Below are 20,004 nucleotides of genomic sequence, written 5' to 3' on the forward strand. Positions count from 1 at the left end.
CTCCCCATTACTTGTCACCAAGTAAGAATTTATGCCTTTAAAAGGATCATTGAATACTAGTTTGGTGTTAAACCCTCAAGAAAAAAAGAGCTGTTTTATCTTTGTTCTTGTTATTACACTGTAGCTCTATTTAAAAAAAAAATCAATTTTTAAAGAACCACAGCCCAGTTTTATAGAGCTGCTATTCTTTTAAAATTCATGTTTGTAAAATATCGGTCTCCACTTAGAAAAAGAAAGTGTTTTGTTTTGTAGACCAACATGTACACAGACGTTGCCATAGTGCAGCCTGGCAAAGTTGATGAACCTACCCATTCGTTTTATTTATGTATGCATTTTACCAGATGGCCTGGTTTTAATATACTCTATGAATTTTGGATGAGGGAGTTCTTTTGGAAGGGTTGATGTGTTTTTCTTTGGCGAAGGCTGCTGTAGGATTACATCGAGCCTTGTTTAATGCACGTGCACAAAATGGAGTAATTGAAAAGCGCCATCGGGATGTTGCTTCATTATAATTATGAACTACTGTTTGTTATCAACCATATGGAGCGTGGAAACCAGACCATGTGGAACCTTGATGTTTGCGTAGTTTTGCGTAATAAGTACACTCCAACGCAAATACGTAGGCTTTAGGTTTAGTTTATGAAAATGAAATTATTAACCATTTTACGATGTTAGTCGATCAGTCTAATCATTCCAGGATCAAACATTACATATTCCAATATTTTTATTTAATTTTTTTGTAACCTGGGGTAATAATCCCTCAGAGAATGCGCCTCTAAGAGAGTGCTTTGAAAAGAAAATCAGGCCTTTTGTTTGCACAAGATGCATTAAAGAACTGTCAATAAGGACTCCTGGGTCCACAGGCGCCACGCTTTACCCCCCCCCCCCCCCCCCAATCATCAAGCCTGTCTTAAAAGCAGCAACTCGCTGCCTGCTGAAAGGAGCGTTCAGTCACAACGGCAGCTCATCAACCCCGTTCTGTGCATTGATGATAGATTTACTCATGTATCTGCGACCGATATTGAGGTTAATGAGGTTAGCTTCCCTCCTTCCCGCCCCCCTCCCAGTTTATGCACATGACATACTTGACAGCTGAACCAGAATGTTGCCTACAGTGTTGTTTTATTGATAAGGGGTTGCAGAAGTTTTGTTTTAGTTAACATGGTAAAGGGCTACATTTTAAGTAACCCACTCCTCAGCCCATTAGTCCCTCAGCCTTAAGTAGTATTATCAACATTTATGTGTTTATCAAATGCTATATTATTAGGTTTTATACCCATGGTGTAAAGCACTGTATACTCAGAATTGTCCATGAGTCACGTGAAGAACAATTCACAGGCATACATTTGTATTACGTACTTGGGTAGGATTTAAACTCGGGACATTTACCCGTATATTGTAGATGTCTTTACCAGTTACCACTGGACCACCAAGACTGCATAGTAGCTAGTGTCAGTACGAATCCTACGTTCACAGTGTATCTAGCGACATCCTTTGATGAGATGCAACGTGCAGTAAGAACAACCCCCTCTTCAACATTTATTTCTGTACAAAAATCAAAATAAACAAATTATCATAATCATAAGTGATTGCTGAATTAAGTATCTCCACCCCCCCAAAAAAAATGTTGATTCCAATGGAGATGACAACATTTTAAAACCAACACTTCTTAAAGCTTGGTTCATATTTCCTGCGTATGTGAATGCGATGCAAGTTCGATCACAAATTCGCAGCGAACAATAGGGAAGAGTTCTGCCAAAACATTTGCAGCAAAACAGAGATGTGACGTCAAATTCGTTTCGAACAAAACACTTGCAGAAAGTATGAACCGGGCTTAAGTCATTCACAGCCTTTGACAACCCCTCCCCCAGTTTTGTCGTTGTTACTATTGTCATTTTTTTGCCATTGCACAAAGTACAATAAAAATACATTTGCAAATAAAATTTTAGTTAAAGGAAAAAAATTAAATCAACATGTTGAGCTACATGTCGGCATTCAGGCTTATTAGCAACTAAAGCACTGGTCTAAATATAACTAGACATGATTCAAGCTGTCAAAAATAACTAATTTCATTTCATAACTTTCGTTATAGAACATGTTTTTACACCAACCATGTTTATTTTTTACAAGTCCTTTTTCTTTAATCCACTTGTTTCTTGGGTTTTGCCTTCCGCACACAGTGTAATTCTCTAGTGTTACAAAGAAAGCAAACTGGGGGTGTGAACACCCACAAGTGCGGTCGGTTGACATTTTATCTGCAAAGGCTCAAAATGTCAGCTGACGCATGGTTTGGGGCTTTTTCTCAGTTTTCTTGTGGGCTTCTTGTAATTGCGCCCCGCATTTTTTTAGTTGAGTTCAAACAAGATCTTGAATAAAACTGCACGATGGACGTATTTTGTTTTTCAAGACTGATGATTTTAGGTTTCTATTCAGCGTAGTTGAATTTTAGGTTGGAAAGAAAATGTATTGTCTGGCCTAACATAAAGATTTATTCAAGGTTTTTTTAATAAGTACTTATTTTGTGGGGTAGGGGGTTGCATGTTTTTTCGTTTTTTTTTTTCATAAAGACAGATCTACATGTTTGTGAAAAAATGTAACTTTAAAAACATGACGAGAATTTTTACGGTACTTTAAACAAACAAAATTCATTGTGGAACAAAAAGTTGCACACCACTCGGTTGTTCCTCGCTTGTTTTTTTTGCCCATTTTCATACAATTTTATGAAAACAGGTTTGGTGCTGGTACCCTGCTATTATAAAGTTAATTATTAACTAAAGCTTGAAAAATGCACACTGCACTGGCCATGTGTGAAGTAAACAAAGCATTTAATAGCCTGGTTTCAGGAATATTTAATGAGAGAATAAAAGAGTGGCGGCAAGGTCTTGAAATTGTTTTTAAAGCCGGGTTGTGGTGGTGTGATACATGTAATAGGACTGATCGAGCTGAAGGCAAGGTTCTTTTATTGCACAACCATGGACCTGCAGGGTTTTAAAATCTTTTATTCTCAGTCATTATGCCATTTTTATTTTAAAAATCAAAATAAGTTTGAAAAAGCTGTAAAAATTCAACAATGCCTATCATGTCTTTGGGTTCTGTTTCACGATTGGCAAGATTGCGAACACTCCTCACCATGTTTATATCGCCAAAAGGCGCCTGCTTTAGGTGTTGGGTGTCTCAAATAGTAGCTATATAGTATTTATAGTGCCATGGTACAACAGCCTACCCCAAAATCCCATGTGTCTTTCATTCAGTTATTCACTTTTTTTTCTTTCTAGCACAGATGGTAACGATTGCTACTGTCTACCGGAATAAATGCATAATTATTTTCTTTTTCCTTTTATCCGGAGGACACCAAAAAAACCACACAACTGTTTCAAATGTTTTTGTTTTTGTTTTTCTAATTTGCAGGAAAACCTACATTCAACCGTCATCGACAGACAGCCTGATATTTGGGGGAATCCCTTTCTACGAGTTGCCCGTGATTCATATAAAGGCGACCTACAACAACACGCACATCAATGTGACGGATCATACAGGACGTGAGTTTAGGAAATACTCCCCTGTTTGTTTATTTAAAGCTATCATTCAATAACATAAACAAACATGTACATGTCCGTCTGTCATGGACATAACTATATGAACATCTGTTCTCATGCTGTTCTGGATTGATTATTTTTTTTTAACGGCATTTCACTCCCCCCCCCCCCTCCCCTCCACATTGCAGACTATTAAATTTAAACTTAAAAGAGTTAGTCATCGCTTAAGATAAAATAGCTATACAAGTTTGAACTACACTAACTTTCAAAAGTGATATTAGTAAAGCGCTTTGTTTGTGATATCCATCATATCTTTGGAAACAAAATTTTGATTAAACGTAAACTTTAAAACTTTTTTAGAATCCTTATGCGGCTGGTAATCTTTACTTAAAGGCACTGTACACATTTGGTAATTGTCAAAGACCAGTGTCCTAACTTGGTGTATCCCATCATAAGCATAGAATAACAAGCATGTGAAAATTTGGGCTCAACTGATCATCGAAGTTGCGAAAAAATGGTGAAAGAAAAAGCACCCTTGTTGGACGAATTTGTGTGCTTTCAGATAAGAATAAGAGACTTCTAGCTAGAAGTCTTTTATTATTTTAGTGAGAAATTACCTCTTTCTCAAAAACTACGTTACTTCAGGCTGGGTCATTTCCCACAATGTTTTATGTACCAGCAGCTCGCCACTGCTCGTTACTGAGTCAGTTTTTAAGTTCATATTTGTTTTGAGTAATTACCAAACGTGTTTCTTCCCTTTAAAAGGACATGTTGGGCGAGTTTGTCTACTAAGCATTGAAACCGTTTGTTATAAAATGCATATGGTCAGAAAGATGTTTTAAAAGTAGAACATAACAATCCACACAAATATGCATCGAAATTGCATGGTTTTCCTTATACATCTAACATGGCACAGCATTTTTTGGAGGAAAGCTTTTGACTCCATAAAATTGCTGTGACCGTGTTAGTTCGAAAAGTAAAGGAAAACCATGAAATTTCGAGGTATGTTCGTGTGGATCGTTATATTCTACTTTTAAAATTTCTTTCTATCCATATTGATTCTTAACATAATATTGTCTGCAGGATGAACGCTGTCATACTTTGCTTCATATTTGTAATTGGTTGTCTGTCATTGTTTGGTTTTTTCATTTCTTTCGTCTGCTTTAAATCAAAATTGTATACACATACATGTAGAGCTCCCCCTCCCTTTAGGAAGAATTCCAAAAATGCCACAGTATTCATTCCAACCATTCTAAACCTCTACAATAAACATTCAGCATACACTCCCATAATAAATTTTCCCGCTCAATTATGTTGACGTCATAGCAAAGGTAATTACATTCTACAATTCCCTCTCCCTCCCCCCTACCAACCTACTCCTCTTCCATTCCCTGGCCGATATCACATTTACTTGTACCAACCCCGCAACTGGAAATGTGTAACATATGTTGCCTGCGTCTGAAAACAAAAACCCCAGAATACCCAGGTCAAAGATTCAAATGTCAGAACGCATTAGAGCGATGTTGGAATGATGAGCTGACGTGGGGAGTCGATATACAATAACACAGACCAGCTGTCATCAATTCATCTCTTTCTGTTTCTCCTTTCTTCTCCCCCCCCCCCCAACAAACAGGGCGGAGCTTTACAAGAAGTACATGTGTAAGTATTATATTAAGTTTTCCATCTTATTAGACTCCTTGCGTATGGTGCGTAACAAGCCCATCAAGCAGCGCCCTTATACCGAGGTTGAAAGAAGACTTTCATAGTATCAGTGGCTGAAACATGTGCGCACCCTTGCATTGTTTCACTTTTTTCAATGTTTGTCTTTAGCAAAGGCGGCCATTGTAAGGGTCTACTCACTTATGTTCATTGTGGCTATTTTGAGAGACTTTGGCCATGTTCGCTGAGGTCAAACACTGTCCACTGTTAAGGTTGGTGCTACGTGGACTCTCAGAGCTTGGACATTAGGCGCAAATGTCACAAGTGCCGTACAAGTGTTGTTCAAAACTAACCACTCAAGAAGCATGAATCTTCCAAAATTAACCAATCAAGAAGCAAGAAACATTCAAAATTAACCAATCAAGAAACAATAAGCCAATTTGCTTATCTTGCTTTAGATATATTTTTGTAGGTTAAGGTAGTATTTTATGCCGAAGATCCATTAAAAACAAATCATAAAGTGCAAAAATTGACAGTATTAGTTAACATGGTAAAAGACCCCTTCGTGTATATATAGTCCTATTCATGAGATATAAAATTAAAATTAATTTAAAAGCCCTATTGTTGAGAACACAACAACAAAAATAGAACCAAGTAAAATACACCATGACATAATCCTCATTACTAATTCATGAATATGTATCTGTGTCAATATTTGTTAACAATCCCCCCCACCCCCTCGGCTATCCTCAAACAACCACCCACACCCTAAGCCGATCAGAGTTGGTAAAGTGTTCTTGAATTTACACATACATAGTACACCCAGGAGGTCAAGTTGGTTTGCTTCCAGCTTAGCGGAGTTCATTTTTGGTTCACTCATATTCACGGCAAATCACCCAACCAAATTGGATTTTACACTTGGCACTCTTGCTTGTTGGAAGTGGATACAGCTCATATTGGATTGGGTATTTCTGTAATCACTTGGTATGACCATATCATGTCAAATCCTGACCCCCCTTATTATATAGGTAAATAAATAAATAAATAAATAAATAAATAAATAAGTGCAACCCCAAAAGTACGTGTATTCTGTAAACAATGTATGTAGATGAAGATTACAAAAAAAACTTAATTCAAGAAATACAAAAATTCATTGTAAATAATATTTTGTTATATAAAATAAATACAAGCAAAATGAATAACTAAAATACAACTAAAAATTCAGAAATATATTATAAACAAATTTAATGTTTAAAAAGTTATAAGCAAATTTACTAAATGATATATTACAATAGAATGATGAGTTTTTGTTTTAAAAAAAGTCAAAAGAAATAGGATGTTTACGTTTGACCCAAACATGTCCGACATGTCAGAACCCCCTAAAAATTGATACAAATAAAATTTAAAAAAGGAAATTCCAAAAAGTTGTTTAACAAAGAAAATTTAATTGAAATAAACTTAGATACAAGCATAAATTATCAAAACTGGAAAAAATACTTCAAATTAATGGCACTTGTAATAACAAAAACAAAATTATTTTTAAAGGGCCAAACAAATAAATAGATTTTAAAAAGTCAAAAAATGGTGGGTTTTTAAGCCAATTCTAAAAAGTAAATTAATGAAAACATAGAATGAGATGAGATGAAAATAACCGAAGCAAAATGAGAAATTGAAATAATTTATAAATGAACAACAGAGAGATCATATCAGGCAAGCAATACGCTGCCACATTTAAATTTACACAAAGAATTCTCACACTCCGCCCGCTCTGAAATACACCACAAATAGCTGCACAGTACATCAAAGAAATGGCGTCAGAATCATGAAAAGAATGTCGGAACATCTAATGTCAGGAGGGTGGTCGGGGGGGGGGGGGGGGGTTGTTGAGAGAGTACATCCCATGACCTAGTTAATATAATTGGCTTCTTGGGGCCAGTGTTAAAAACCGATGACGCGATGATACACCAGCCAAGAACTATATGGCTGTGTTGGCCAGCCAGTGCAATTTATGGTGGGTGGATCTTTTACTGTCAGCGACTGCTTACTCATAGAAATAATTGCCATCTCAGTAACAGCATAGTGTTGGGATCACATCCCTGACCTACGCTGAAGCTCTTAATAACGCCCCCCCCCCCCCCCCAACCCCCTGGTCCCCTGTCCCCCCCCAAAAAAAAAAAAAAAAAACAATATTACAAAAAAATTAAAAGAGGGGTAATTCATCTGGGGATAATGTTAGAAATTAATTTGTGACGGGTGGTCAGATTTTGATATTTTTTTTATCTTCGTTTTTAAATCCCCCGACCAGCTTCTTTCAATCAGTTAAAGTTTCATTTGAAGAACGACAATCATTTTACGCTTCCTTTGTCAGCTATGGTTGAATAAAATATAGTCGCCAGTAGGAAAAAAAAAAAAAAAGGAGTGGGGAGGGAAGAAGAATTATGAGAATATTTTAGTATTACAGGATCGTCTTCATCGTCCGTCCTATTTGGAAAAATGGTTGTGAAGAGTTGTTATCAATCAGGTAGCCCCCCCTTGGGAATTCTTGGCAAGGAGGAAAGTGTGACCAGAAGGTGTAAATCGCAATTACTAACCTTTCAGATTTGAAAGGCAAAGCCCATCAATCTGTAGCCGATCAACCCATATTAAATTTATGACAGCCATTTTCTATCCCCCCACCCCACCTTTCCTCATATTATGTTTTTGAATCATCATGCCTGAAAGGGACTCTTCATGATGAAATCACTATGTGGCTTTTTCGCTCGACCTGGTTCAATTTCCTCCTTGAAAAAAAAAATAAATAACCGAAACAAATTTGGACTTAAATCATCCCATACCCTCAAACCCAAATCTTATTATTTGTTTAAATACTTTATACCTGATGAGATTTGAATGTGGCTTAATTGCTTGACTGATTTTTGTTTTCCTTCCTTCTCTCCAATGCCAATATCAAACCAGCACCTCGTTCCTACCACCTTCCCCCCCCCCCAACATACACGCACCAACCCATGCATGCATGCATGCACGTCAGTACTAGTTTCTAGTTTCATAGATTCACCAATAACTCTTGAGTTAAAAGCCTCCTTCATTCATCTCGTGTTTTCTTTTTCCATTCAACAACATTTCTATGCATTTCTCAAAAGAGTGCAAGTAGAAGCCATGCACTATGTGGGCAAAAAAGTTAGGGACATAAATCAGAGTTCAAATAAAAAACCTATTATCTGGAGTAAAATAAAATGGTGTGAAATACATGTGTATGTGTGACGCCATAATCTGACACCTCTCAAAAATACTAGACAACTGAAACATCATCCTTGACATGAAAGTGATGTGTGTCTTAAATATTGTCTGTTTTCAATTGATTTATCATTTTTTTCTCTTTTTACTTTTATTTTCAGGGAGCTGAAGGCTTCAAGAATGCAAAGAAAGGAACAACAATAGCTGCTCAGACCGTAGGCATTGCAATAGCTGCTGTGAGTACATTCAAACTAGCTTCACTCGATATTTCGCCACAAGAAAACTTTCAAAGTTATCTTTCTCATAAGTTTGTTTTTACCGATATAAAGTTCTTGTAAAAGGGTCAGAAAGTAGAAAAGATTGGGCATGTTTTCACTTTTTGTACTTTGTATACCCACTGTTGTTTTTTTTTAAGTGTTTTTTTTTAGATGATCTTCCCCTCAAGGGAACTCGGCAAACTCACACAATGGGATGGGATATATAAACACCAAGATGCCAACAGCCAATCTCTCTCATACAAACTTGGGTTTGCATATTTGATTATGTTGCACAAATAAATAAATTGTGATTCCAAAACTGCACTTGAAAATATTGGTTCTAGTCAACGTGCAATTAGTTTAGTAGGATTCGAACCCAGAACATCATGATTGCAAGTCCTTCAGTCTAACCACTTGATCATAATTGTCATTATGTTAACTGTACTGGTTATGTTTTTGCTGTATGTACACGTAGTAGAGAACCGTTGATTTGAATTGAAAAACTTCTCGCAAAACAGAAAATGTTTTGAAAACCAGAGTTCTTTCAAATAGAGTTTTTGGTGTCGCCCGTTTACCAAATTTTGTCTTTATCTTTCTTATTTCTTTTTCTTTATTCTAATGTTATTTTTTTTTTCTTTTCAGAAAGCAAAAGACAAGGGTCTGAACACAGTGAGAATCATGGTGAAGGGTATTGGTCCAGGTAGACAGGTGAGTTTGAAGGGTACAAGGGGTCTGTGTGGGTACGGTTTGTATCCTTGTTCAAACCGGGGACCTAAAACAAAAGGGACAATGGGTCCACGGTTGCTATCACAAAGAGTTAAACAAAGGAGGGTCCTCGATCGCAGGTGTTTACACACTTGCGTGTGTGTGTAGAGGGCGGAGGATTTTGGGCAGGTCAAGAAAAATCTGGATTTGGGCCTTGCGCTTAAAGGCAAAGAATAACCTTGGTTTATGGAATCATTCGATTGGTTTAATCATGTCAGAATTGAAGATGAGCATTGTATACAATGAAACTAACATGTGAAAACGGAATTTCAAAAGGTGTTTGAGTTTCTTTCAAGATATATTGCAAAAAATCTGGAGCGGATATGTCCACACAGGAAGAATAATCTCTAATAGGAATACACAATCTGAGAAGCGTTACTTTCTCAGCTTCAAATTTTGGGGCATAAAAACTGATATCTTTTCACATTATAACCACATTATTTTGTAGTGAAATGTTTCTCAAAATAATTTTATACTATCGAGAGCTGCTATAAGCCTTTTTGAGATATGGTGGACACAATGCTACAACACTATAAGGTTTGGGTAAATTTGTATGTATACACCCAAACCAAACAGTACACTCCTATCACGTCTGCCATACCCCAACAAGGCTGATATGCTTCTAACCGAAGGTTTTTATTGCCATCAGTTTTAAGAGGTGACTACCAAAAATATACAGTCCCTTAAACTACGTTTACCAGGAAATAAAAACCGTACAAAGACAATATTATCAAATCCATACAATCTACACTTACTATCTTATAATCCTAAGCAGACAGGTTTTTTTTTCTACTTTAAATATAGTGCCATATATATGAAATGGTGTATAAAGTTGATTGGGCATAACCATGCCCTCGCTATTTTTGTGTCGTGTATGGTATTTATATAATTTATTTTTTATTTATTTCATAAATTGATAATAATTGAGAATGAATGCTGCTATTTGACAATGTCCTGTTTGTAACACATTGAAAGGGAAGTGCCATTGTTAGATTATCTAACCCCAATGCTGTAGTATGTATTTGTTCCTTTTTGAGTGCCGTGTGTCAATGCAATTATGAAAATACTGATAACGCTTGGCCTATTGAAACTTGATTTATCATCTGTTTTTTGGCTGAAGTCCAAGATAATTCTGGCTCGGTGCCAAGTCATGTGACACCAATGGTATCGGCTAATAGTTTGGTTCATGGAGTAATGTGTACATAAGCGGTTGTAAACAGTAATAATGTCAAGAACTTCCTCCAGAGCATGACCTCAACGTGTTTTAAAACTATTAAAAATTATAAGCATGGAACACGTTTCATAATTGTAAAAGACTTATCTTGGTGTATCCCAACATTGCATAAAATAACAAACCTGTGAAAATGTGGCTCGACCATGTCAACTGGTCATCGAGTTGCAAGAAAGTAATGGAAGAAAAACACCCTTGTTGCGCAAATATGTGCGTTTTCAGATGCATAGTAAAAGGCTTCCAACCAAAATCTTTTTCTGCTAAGCAATTTTCTGCTGAGCAAAAGTTAGCAGGATACCAGTCACTGATTGCTTATGATTGTACCCGTGACATGCTATTTTGGCTGGTAGCTATATTTCAGTAAGCATAGTTCGTTGCACTAAGCTACTTTTTGTTCGTAAACAGCACCTGATTGGAAACTCTGACCATAACCTGATATGTTGATGGAAAGATCATCATTCTACGGCAAGAGCATATACATCTTTCAATAACGGATAAATTACACCACTCAGCCACCCCCAAATAAAAAAAATGAAATAAATAAGTAACATGTAGACAAGGAAGCAGTAAAGGATCTTTCCATTACAACTAAAAATCCAGAGTGGGTAGTCTTAAGGTTTCATGTATAAAGTTTCAAATACATAAAATGTGTCTCGAGTATCAAGTCTTTATCCAGGAAAACATCTGTCATAATTTACTGACAGAAACTCATCTGAATTGATGGTTTTTCCAGTTGCTTATTTTTTATTTTTGTTTATTCCAGAAGCTTTTCACTCAAGAAAGTTTTCATTTTGTTGGTAGCATTTTCTGGTTGGATTGGCAAAACGCTTATTAATGGGAGGATTTTTTTTTTTTTTAAGTTATGTTTTCTTTCAAAGAGATTATTTGTACAAGTTTAGTTTCTCACATTGTTTTTTAATTGAAATCTTCTTTGAAGTAAGGGAACTTTATTGTACATAACTTTCTGGGTTAGAGAAATTTGGTTACTATGTTGTTTAAAGGGAACGTATACTTTTAGTAATTACTCTTAAAATGAGTGGCAATAAAAACTTACTTGGCTCATGTGGTTAGAAGTACAAGAGCTTTTGACAGTAGGCTATACAGTAGATCATTTTGAGAAACATTTCACTTCATAGTACGTGTAATGTGGGTATGAAAAAATATATAAATATCAGTTTTTATCACAAAAAAATTGAATCTGAGAAGTGTTTCTGTCAGATATGTGTCTCAGATAGTGTATTCCTTTCACAAATTATTCTTCCTGCGTGGACATACATTTGTGTAACCGCTCTGGATTATACGTTGTAGGCGACATCTTGAAAACTCTACCACCGTTTGAAATGAGATTTTCGTGGCTTAGTTTTATTGTATGTATCCACATCTATTGGAGTTAGATAACGGAAGGTTTCAAAATGTCCTGTTAAAGGCAATGGCCCATATTGGTAATTACACAATCTTTTCAATATTAAAACAACTCTTTGAAAATGATGCTCAGCATTCATCATTTTTCTTTTTCTCTACCTTTGTCTCTTCTTCAGGCATCCATCAAGGGTCTTCAGATGGGTGGTCTCGATATCGTCTCTATCACCGATGTTACACCAACACCGCACAATGGCTGCCGGCCACGCAAAGCTAGAAGATTATAAACGTACAATTTGTAGGCACTCTAACCACCATAGTTTTTTTTTTTTTTTTTTTACTCCAGTGAATGAAACACACGACTTCTTGTGTTTCGGGTTGTGAATTGCATTGTTTAAAAGTTCCTCGCGCAAATTTCTAATTTGAAATTTAATATTGCACTAGACAAAGATAAAGATGAAACAACATTGTAAAGCTTTAGTTTGATCATAATTTTATGTCAACCACTATCTGTAAAAACGCTGAACACTGTGAACGTTGACCAGGTGTCATACATGCACTTCCATCTGGGATAACAAAAATATTCTTTTAGTTTTTACCCCTACACTGATGTGTGATAAGCACTGGATACTCTCTGTACTTTGCCCGGTGTCCTGCAGACACAATTCAATAGTCAAACTACTTGACCCCTTGCCATTCTTGAGCAGATGTCTTACCATTAGACCACAGATCTTTTGCTAAAACATAAAATCTTTTCTCAATGATAGAACAGGCATTCTGTTGTCAACTAGCAATCATGTGTGAAAGAGAACAAGTGTGCATTGGTTTGTACTCATCTGTAAATAAACAAAAGAATATCGGAATAAAAAGAATCATTTCTAATTCTGAGTCTTGACGTGTTTTTCTTTTGTTTTGTACTGTCGTCTCAGTTTGTAGATGTATGAACCTCCTCAAGTTTAATGAGTGTCCGTTCTCAAGATGACTTAAGCTTGTTTCGTTTTGAACTTGATTGAAAATGATGAACTGGTGAATTTGAAAATTGGAATCTGGATTGTAGGTTTTTGTGTTTTTTTCTCTTCTACAAGCTCAGGGAATCTTATTTCTCCTCAATAACTCCATTCCCTCAATCCTCAATTTGTTTTTTCATTGATTTTTTTTTTTTTTGGGGGGGGGGGGGGGGTGGTTGGGTGGGTTTGTCAAATTTATTGTTATTTTTAGCTTTTAGCTCCTGGGGTTACCCCCTGCTGTGCCTTCATGCATGAACTTGTGAGCTTGGACCCTAACCAGTATGAAGATGTCCGACTCCAAAGCTTCTCAGTGGACAAAGACATTGACGGATGAAGGCCATCGGACTGCTGAAGTTAGTCTTGGCACCAGTCTTTCTGTGGTCGTAGTGTAAGGCAGATGATAAAACCCTCACACACAACCACAGGAAGTTTGGTATCTAAGTCAATACAACACGATTCGGCTGGTACTGCTTCAAGGCACCAGGAAAAAACACAACATTAGGACCCAATTTCATAGAGTTGCTTAAGCAGACAATATTGCTCACAACTTGTCTTTTAAGCAGAAATGAGCAGGATACCAGTCACAAGTTGTTCATGTGACATGGTAGTATGGCTGGTTAATTTATTCTGGTAAGTATAATTTTGTTGTGCTTAGCCAATTGTTGTGCTTAAGCAGCTCTATGTAATTTGGCCCTGGTGCTCGCCACAGACTTGCAGTTTATTAGTTGGCCTAATAATTCATACCAGGTAAATCAATTGTTTAAGTTATGTGCGCATATGCTCAGAACTTCTTAAACAATGGAAATCTACCTGGTACTGTGTAAGTCTGCTGCCACCTAGCGCTCCAAAGTCTCCCATTGATTAAGGGAACCTCTGTTGACCCAATTCACCTGACGCCATCATCAGAATATCTTGGATGCGCCATTTTGGTGGTCGATGTCAACATGTGTTATTCAGTGAAGTGCGCATTTTAGGCGACGTGGCGTTTGCAAGTTCGCTGCGTGTGACGCGCATGCAAGGGCTCAATAGGGAAACTTAAATTTCTACTGGAACCATTCTAGGGGCACCAAGGCAATGGCCAGAGCCAAAGGAAGTTGTTGTCTACATTGCTTGTTGTGTGAAGCATAAAGCCGGTTCATACTTCCTGCGAATGTTTATGTATTCTGACATCACAAATTCGCAACACATAGTTCGCAAAATCGCAACAAATAGTTCGCATCGGTTGAATGTGCAGAACTGCTGTGAAACATTCGCAGCGAAAACAGCCATATTACGCTTATACGCTAAGGAAGTCTGAACGGGCCTTTGGTGCTTAACTCTGACAAAATAGTACCAAAATCTCTGTCAGGTGATCAATCTTCAACTTCCAGTGGCACGAAAACAAAATAAATTGTACACTTACCTACACAATACATGTCGCAGTTTTTCCAATGATATCAGTTTTTTTGAAGTACCTGAAACCAACCCAAAGTATTTTAACATATTTTGTATAGACAAGCAGGCTAAGGATTTTACGAAAAACAGTTTGAGTTGAAAACAAATTATGAACAAAATTACCAGATTCTTTATGGAAATGTGGGGGGCGGTTTTTTAACAACCAGAGAGGGAAGATGAATGGGTAAAATTTATATAATTATAGCTTGAACAAATTGATTAGAGAGGTACTACTTGAACTTGCGACCTCCGGCGCGTGTTCGATCCGAAGGTTGCAGGCTCAAGTCCAGCCCTAAATAATTTTGTTCAACCCATTTTTATTTATTTTGTATATGTTGTTTACAATTAACGCTAGTCAAATTATTTTCAGTACAATGTTCATTTATGTGCGGAACTTTTGGGGGTTGGTTTCGGGGCTTAGACCTAATTTTTCAATCATTGAAAAAATTACAACATGATGGATGCAAAGTGGTCCCCTATAAAGTTGCCTGTCAGTAAATAGTTTATTTTGTAAATGATCTTCTAAGCTAGGGAACTCGGCAAACTCCCACAACTGGATGCAAAACACCAAGCTGACAAAACAGCCAATCTCTTGCATACAAATTTGCACAATTAAAACAAAATTGTGATTCAGTAGCTAGATGACAATGCTTGTTCTAGGCATTGTGAAATCAGCAATTAGCTTGGAAGGATTCAAACCCACAACCTTGTGATTGCAAGTCCTGCAGTCACCACTTAACCATGCTGAAAGTAATCTGAGCATAAAGAGTTAGTGGCACATTCTTGGGCTAGCCAAAGACTTCAGAGGAGATTGACTGGAGACTGGGGTTCACATCTCAACCACTTCATCGGATCACCAGGAAGATTCAACCGCCTTTAGAATACTGTCAGATGTTGAAAACAAATCTGGGGTAAAGATTTCCATATTGGGAAAAGTACATTGGTTGCCATTTTCTAGATGTTTACAAAACACACCATAATGGCATCAATAGGCTATTAAACACTAAACAGTTGTGGTTGCCATTTATTTTTAATTGGTTCCGAAAAAGGACTTGTTTTATTTGGGTTTTTTTTCAATTGTTTATAATATGCCTGTCACTTTGATCCAACACCTTCTGAAAGTCTAGAATAACAACACAGACATTGTATTAATTGGCCCTCTCCCTTTTCCCTCCAATTGATATTTTGGCCCTCGGAGAAACCAAATCTTGCCACATCCATCCTCATCCAAGGTTAAAACCGCCACCCTCGATCCCTCCCCCCAAAAAAGTTTCTAATTTCCCCCAAAAAAACCTACCCCTCCCCGCCATAGCAACTGTGGTTACACTGCATACAACTGAAGTAGTACAACAGATCAGCTATTAGCCCACCTTGTTGAGCTGTAATGGCTCCGCTTTTAACATCGGTCTCATCACTTTAATGGTGACAGTGATGAGACCGATGTTAAAAGCGGAGCCATTAACAGCTCAACAAGGTGGGCTAATCAGCTATATACAATGTAGCCCTTATCAGATGGAACACAAAGGAAAGAAGAACAGAACTAACAGGTTAGAGCAAAATTAATCACTATTCTAAAGAGAGGTGGTAGGTTTAGGGGGTGGTAGGTTTAGGGGGTGGTAGGTTTAGGGAGGGGTAGTAGGAGCCGCGGAGGGGTAGCAGGAGACGGGGACTCGGGGGAGGGATAGACAGGAGTTGGCTGGTGTAACCCAAAGATGACAACTTTGGTGGTCAAGGGCAGTTTTAGGGGTGTCCTAGGGAATTTTGTCCGCCGGGAGGTTCGGTTCCCCATAAAAACCAAAAATTAAGGAAATTTAACATTGGCTGTTGGAGGAGGAGGATTCAAAAGAGGGCGCTATACATGATAAGTTTGTACACAGTTGTTAGCGGCCCCGAGAGTGAAAGCCTGGAAGTAGTTGTGTTCATGCGAGGTAGAATTCTACCTCCATTGTTCATCACTTGGTTGGTTTGCCATTATTTTGCCATGCATCCAATGTGCTATGGATCATGATTATTTCTCTTACGTTCAGCTCCCCCATTTACTTACACAAAACACTGAAAAGTTTCTTAAGTAAACTATTATCTCAGAGTTGTTGATATCTGTGTAATATATTATTTTGCACAAAGAAAACAAATAAAATATCGATGTAGAACTTGTTCACTTCATAATTACGTTGGCTTAGCTTCACCTAGAGAGGGCGCCATCACAAAATAGAACACAGCCATTATTCACGTGTCCATTGCTCTGTGAAGTTGACACTGACACTAGTGACAGCAGCAGTGTATTTCCAGTGAAGTTCGAAGTTGATAGCCAGACTTTTGATCGGGGATGTACATTTCTCCCATTTGCTTGCAGGTAATCAAATAAACGTGGGGAATTAGGTAGGCTACTATCAATCATATATTTCATATCGAATGGGGTGAAAAGGTGGTGGCGCCCAAGCCACACGGAAACTAAGTTTTCAATTTTATATTCGGATAACTTTCCGTACGGCGCCACCACTTGTTCACTCATTTTTACAAAAAGGGATATATCATTGAGGTAAATAAGATACTATATTATTTCATATCGAATGAAAAAGTGGTGGCGTCATACGGGGGGTCGTTCATAATTATTTGCTTTGCAGGTAAACAAATAAACAATTTGAAAAACTTTCTGTATCCTGCCACTGAACTTATTTTTACATAAAGGATTATTTCATTTGGTTTAGTTAGGTAAAAATGATAGGTTCCAAATGATATAATGATTAATAATCTATTTTATTTTATTTCGTAATGAATTGGCATGTTTGGCAGTAGTTATGATAACCATCTGAGGGTGGATCCAGATTTATGATCTGGATGAGTGAGGCAGGGGTTACATTGCTCTACTTACTGTCACCCGTAAGTACAGAATTGACGCTTACGGAAGCAAGGAATTCTGAGCTTACGGCAAGCATATCACAGGTTAGCAGCAAATTTTGGCTTCTGCGCGTGCGCACGCCACGTTACTAGGCATTCTACGCTTGAGGCTAGCGTAGAAATTTGGCACTTGCTTGAAGTGGGGATTCTTGATCGTAAGCGCAGAAATCTGCGGTAAGCAGAGCAATGAAATTGGGCCCAGGTGATGTGGGCTTAACCATCCATGAGTTAAGCAATATCTACGAAGTGTGGATCAACAAGAACGATCACATGTACGAGCAAATTGAACCTTCTTGTACTTCTATGAGTTCGAGCAAATCGTCTCCTAAGATTTACTTATGAGAGGTTTGTTCCGCTATCGTCTCCACGAGGGGGAGACGATAGAACAGAACGAACATCATCCCAAATTATGGGTCCTACTACTTGCCGTCAACTCGCCGTCAACTCACTTGCGCCGTCAACTCGCCGTCAACTCCTCCAATATACATTTAAAATCCACAAAAGAAGCATAGAACTGTAAAGTATCAGCTCAAAGAGCATTGGCGTTAGTTTAAGGTCATATTTTGGAATAAAAATTGAGTTTTTTTCTCGTGAAAAAATTATCTCGAAGCAGCAAAACCGTTGGCCACCATCTTGCTTTTTCACATTGATTAGTCGTGGCCCAAGATGTCAATGATTGGTACTTTTTTTTTTATCAGCACAAAGTCGTTTTTGTGAATGAATTTTTACCGAAAACCATGAGAAATATGTAGTTTAGCCCAGACTTAACACTTCCGTGCCCCTTTTATAGATTTTTCATGTAAATTTAATGAGTTGACGGCACGAAAATGAGTTGACGGCGAGTTGACGGCAAGTCGGCGCGTTGACGGCAAGAAGTAGGACCGCAAATTATCATGGGCAAAAATTGAGGGTTAGGATTCGGTGGCTTTTTTCCTCCAAATGACATAAGACCTTCTTGGTATAAATATAAAACATAATAAATAGTTTGCATTCGTGCAATGGAGATGATTTTTTTATTCCCTAAAAGACTGAATATTCCATTCAATGACGCGAAAGAATGTAAAACTTTTCTTTCAACTCGTGGTATACTTGTAAAACACATGAAGGCTAACACAACAAACATACATCAAGTATAACATTTATGCAGTAAAGTGGTGCATGTACATGAGTATAGAGAAAGAGAGTCGGAAAGCACACAGACAAAAGCAAAGGGTAAACAATAAATCAAAACTTCTTAACTCACAAGGTTTCTGCCAGCTCTTGAGACAGTTAAAAGGTTCCTTAAAGAGATCGCCTGGAGTCTAAAAGCATCAGGATGGCAAGTGGGAGCAGCAAGGAAGTCAAGCAGACCTTGAGGAATGCCAGAGATGCGATCAAAGCTAAAGACTACAAAGAAGCCCTGGAACACTGCGAGGTAATTGAAAGTAGAGTGGGGGAGGGATGCAGGTGGGAGAGGCCTCGAAAAATTTGCGTATACTACCACCACTTTTTCATTTGTTATGAAATTATGTATCTCATTTAGTCAAACGAGATCCTTGTGGTACAAATGAGTGAAAAGGGCAGCTGTAGCTGCAGCAAGGGGGTTGCAACAAGGGGATTGCTTTGAGAGAGGCCACAGATTTGTTTCCCAAATGATATTATAGTATCAGATTTTGAGGCTGCATTTGGGGGGAAAGGGGAGGGGAGTAATGTAAGATTTTAGAAACATCCCCTTCCCCCACCCATATATTTTTATTTTTTAACTTGGAAAAAGAAAGAAATCTGATTCGGTTTCTGAATCTGAATTATATTCGGCAAAGCATCCTACATGTGCTCATGTAATGGAAACGTCACAAAAATACAATGAAGAAGAAATTTCAGTTTTTGAAAACCCACCCAGCTACATGTAGGTATGGACTAAAAAAAAAGACAACCCACATGCATTTTCCCCCTCTCCTCTCTGTCTCAAAGAAACCCCCACCCTACATGTAGTGTTTTGTACCTCAGCTGAGGTCTCAAATTCAAGTGCATCTGAAAACACACAACTTGTGGGACAAGGGTGTTTTTTTCTTCCGTTATTCTCTCTTCAACAACCACTCATATTTTCACAGGTTTGTTATTTTATGCATATATTGAGATACTCAAAGTGAGTGGACAGGTCTTTGACAATTACCAAAGGTGTCCAGTGCCTTTAAGCAGAAAATGTTGCTTAGAAAGTATTTGCTAAGCAGACATGAGCTTGATACAAGTCTCAAATGGTACATGTGACATGGTATTTTGGCTGATAAGCACAACAATATCGTGCTTAGCTACTTTTTGTACTTTAGAAGCTCTATGAAATTGGGCCCTGGTTGTGATGTAATTTGTAAGGGTTACATGTAGTTGTAGGGGGTATTTTACCCAAAAGCTTAATACCGAATGATGAATTTTACTCAAGATTTAAAAACTCACAAACTCATGTGCCTTTTTGCTTACAGTCAGTGCTTAAGTTGGACAAGAATAACTACAATGCTCTTGTGTTTGTTGGTGTGGCTGCAGCTGAGTCGGACCAGCCAGACAAGGCACTGGCTGCTTACAGGAAGGCTATCAAGTTGGACTCGCAACAACTCCTAGCTTGGCAGGTAACTAAATTGATGCAAAGGGAA

At 37.7% G+C, this 20,004-nt stretch overlaps 2 protein-coding genes across 5 annotated transcripts in view; both read left to right on the forward strand.

Moving 5' to 3' along the window:
• Positions 1-12,923, forward strand: part of LOC117295722 (28S ribosomal protein S11, mitochondrial-like) — a 47,967-nt gene extending 35,044 nt beyond the window's left edge. For all 3 annotated transcript variants that reach the window (XM_033778440.1, XM_033778441.1, XM_033778439.1), the window contains exons 3-7: positions 3,409-3,539; positions 5,170-5,195; positions 8,591-8,665; positions 9,329-9,394; positions 12,221-12,923. In XM_033778440.1, coding sequence (XP_033634331.1) covers positions 3,409-3,539; positions 5,170-5,195; positions 8,591-8,665; positions 9,329-9,394; positions 12,221-12,328 — 406 coding nt within the window. In that variant the 3' untranslated portion in view covers positions 12,329-12,923. The remainder of the gene's footprint in view (positions 1-3,408; positions 3,540-5,169; positions 5,196-8,590; positions 8,666-9,328; positions 9,395-12,220) is intronic.
• A 3,454-nt stretch (positions 12,924-16,377) lies between these two features.
• Positions 16,378-20,004, forward strand: part of LOC117296164 (tetratricopeptide repeat protein 37-like) — a 49,104-nt gene continuing 45,477 nt past the window's right edge. Inside the window, exons 1-3 of one of the 2 annotated variants that reach the window (XM_033779049.1) lie at positions 16,378-16,861; positions 18,627-18,794; positions 19,837-19,980. In XM_033779049.1, coding sequence (XP_033634940.1) covers positions 18,696-18,794; positions 19,837-19,980 — 243 coding nt within the window. In that variant the 5' untranslated portion in view covers positions 16,378-16,861; positions 18,627-18,695. The remainder of the gene's footprint in view (positions 16,862-18,626; positions 18,795-19,836; positions 19,981-20,004) is intronic. The other variant, XM_033779048.1, reaches the window with a different exon arrangement.

The sequence above is a fragment of the Asterias rubens genome, chromosome 10, assembly GCF_902459465.1.
Source record: "Asterias rubens chromosome 10, eAstRub1.3, whole genome shotgun sequence".
NCBI lineage: Eukaryota > Metazoa > Echinodermata > Asteroidea > Forcipulatida > Asteriidae > Asterias > Asterias rubens.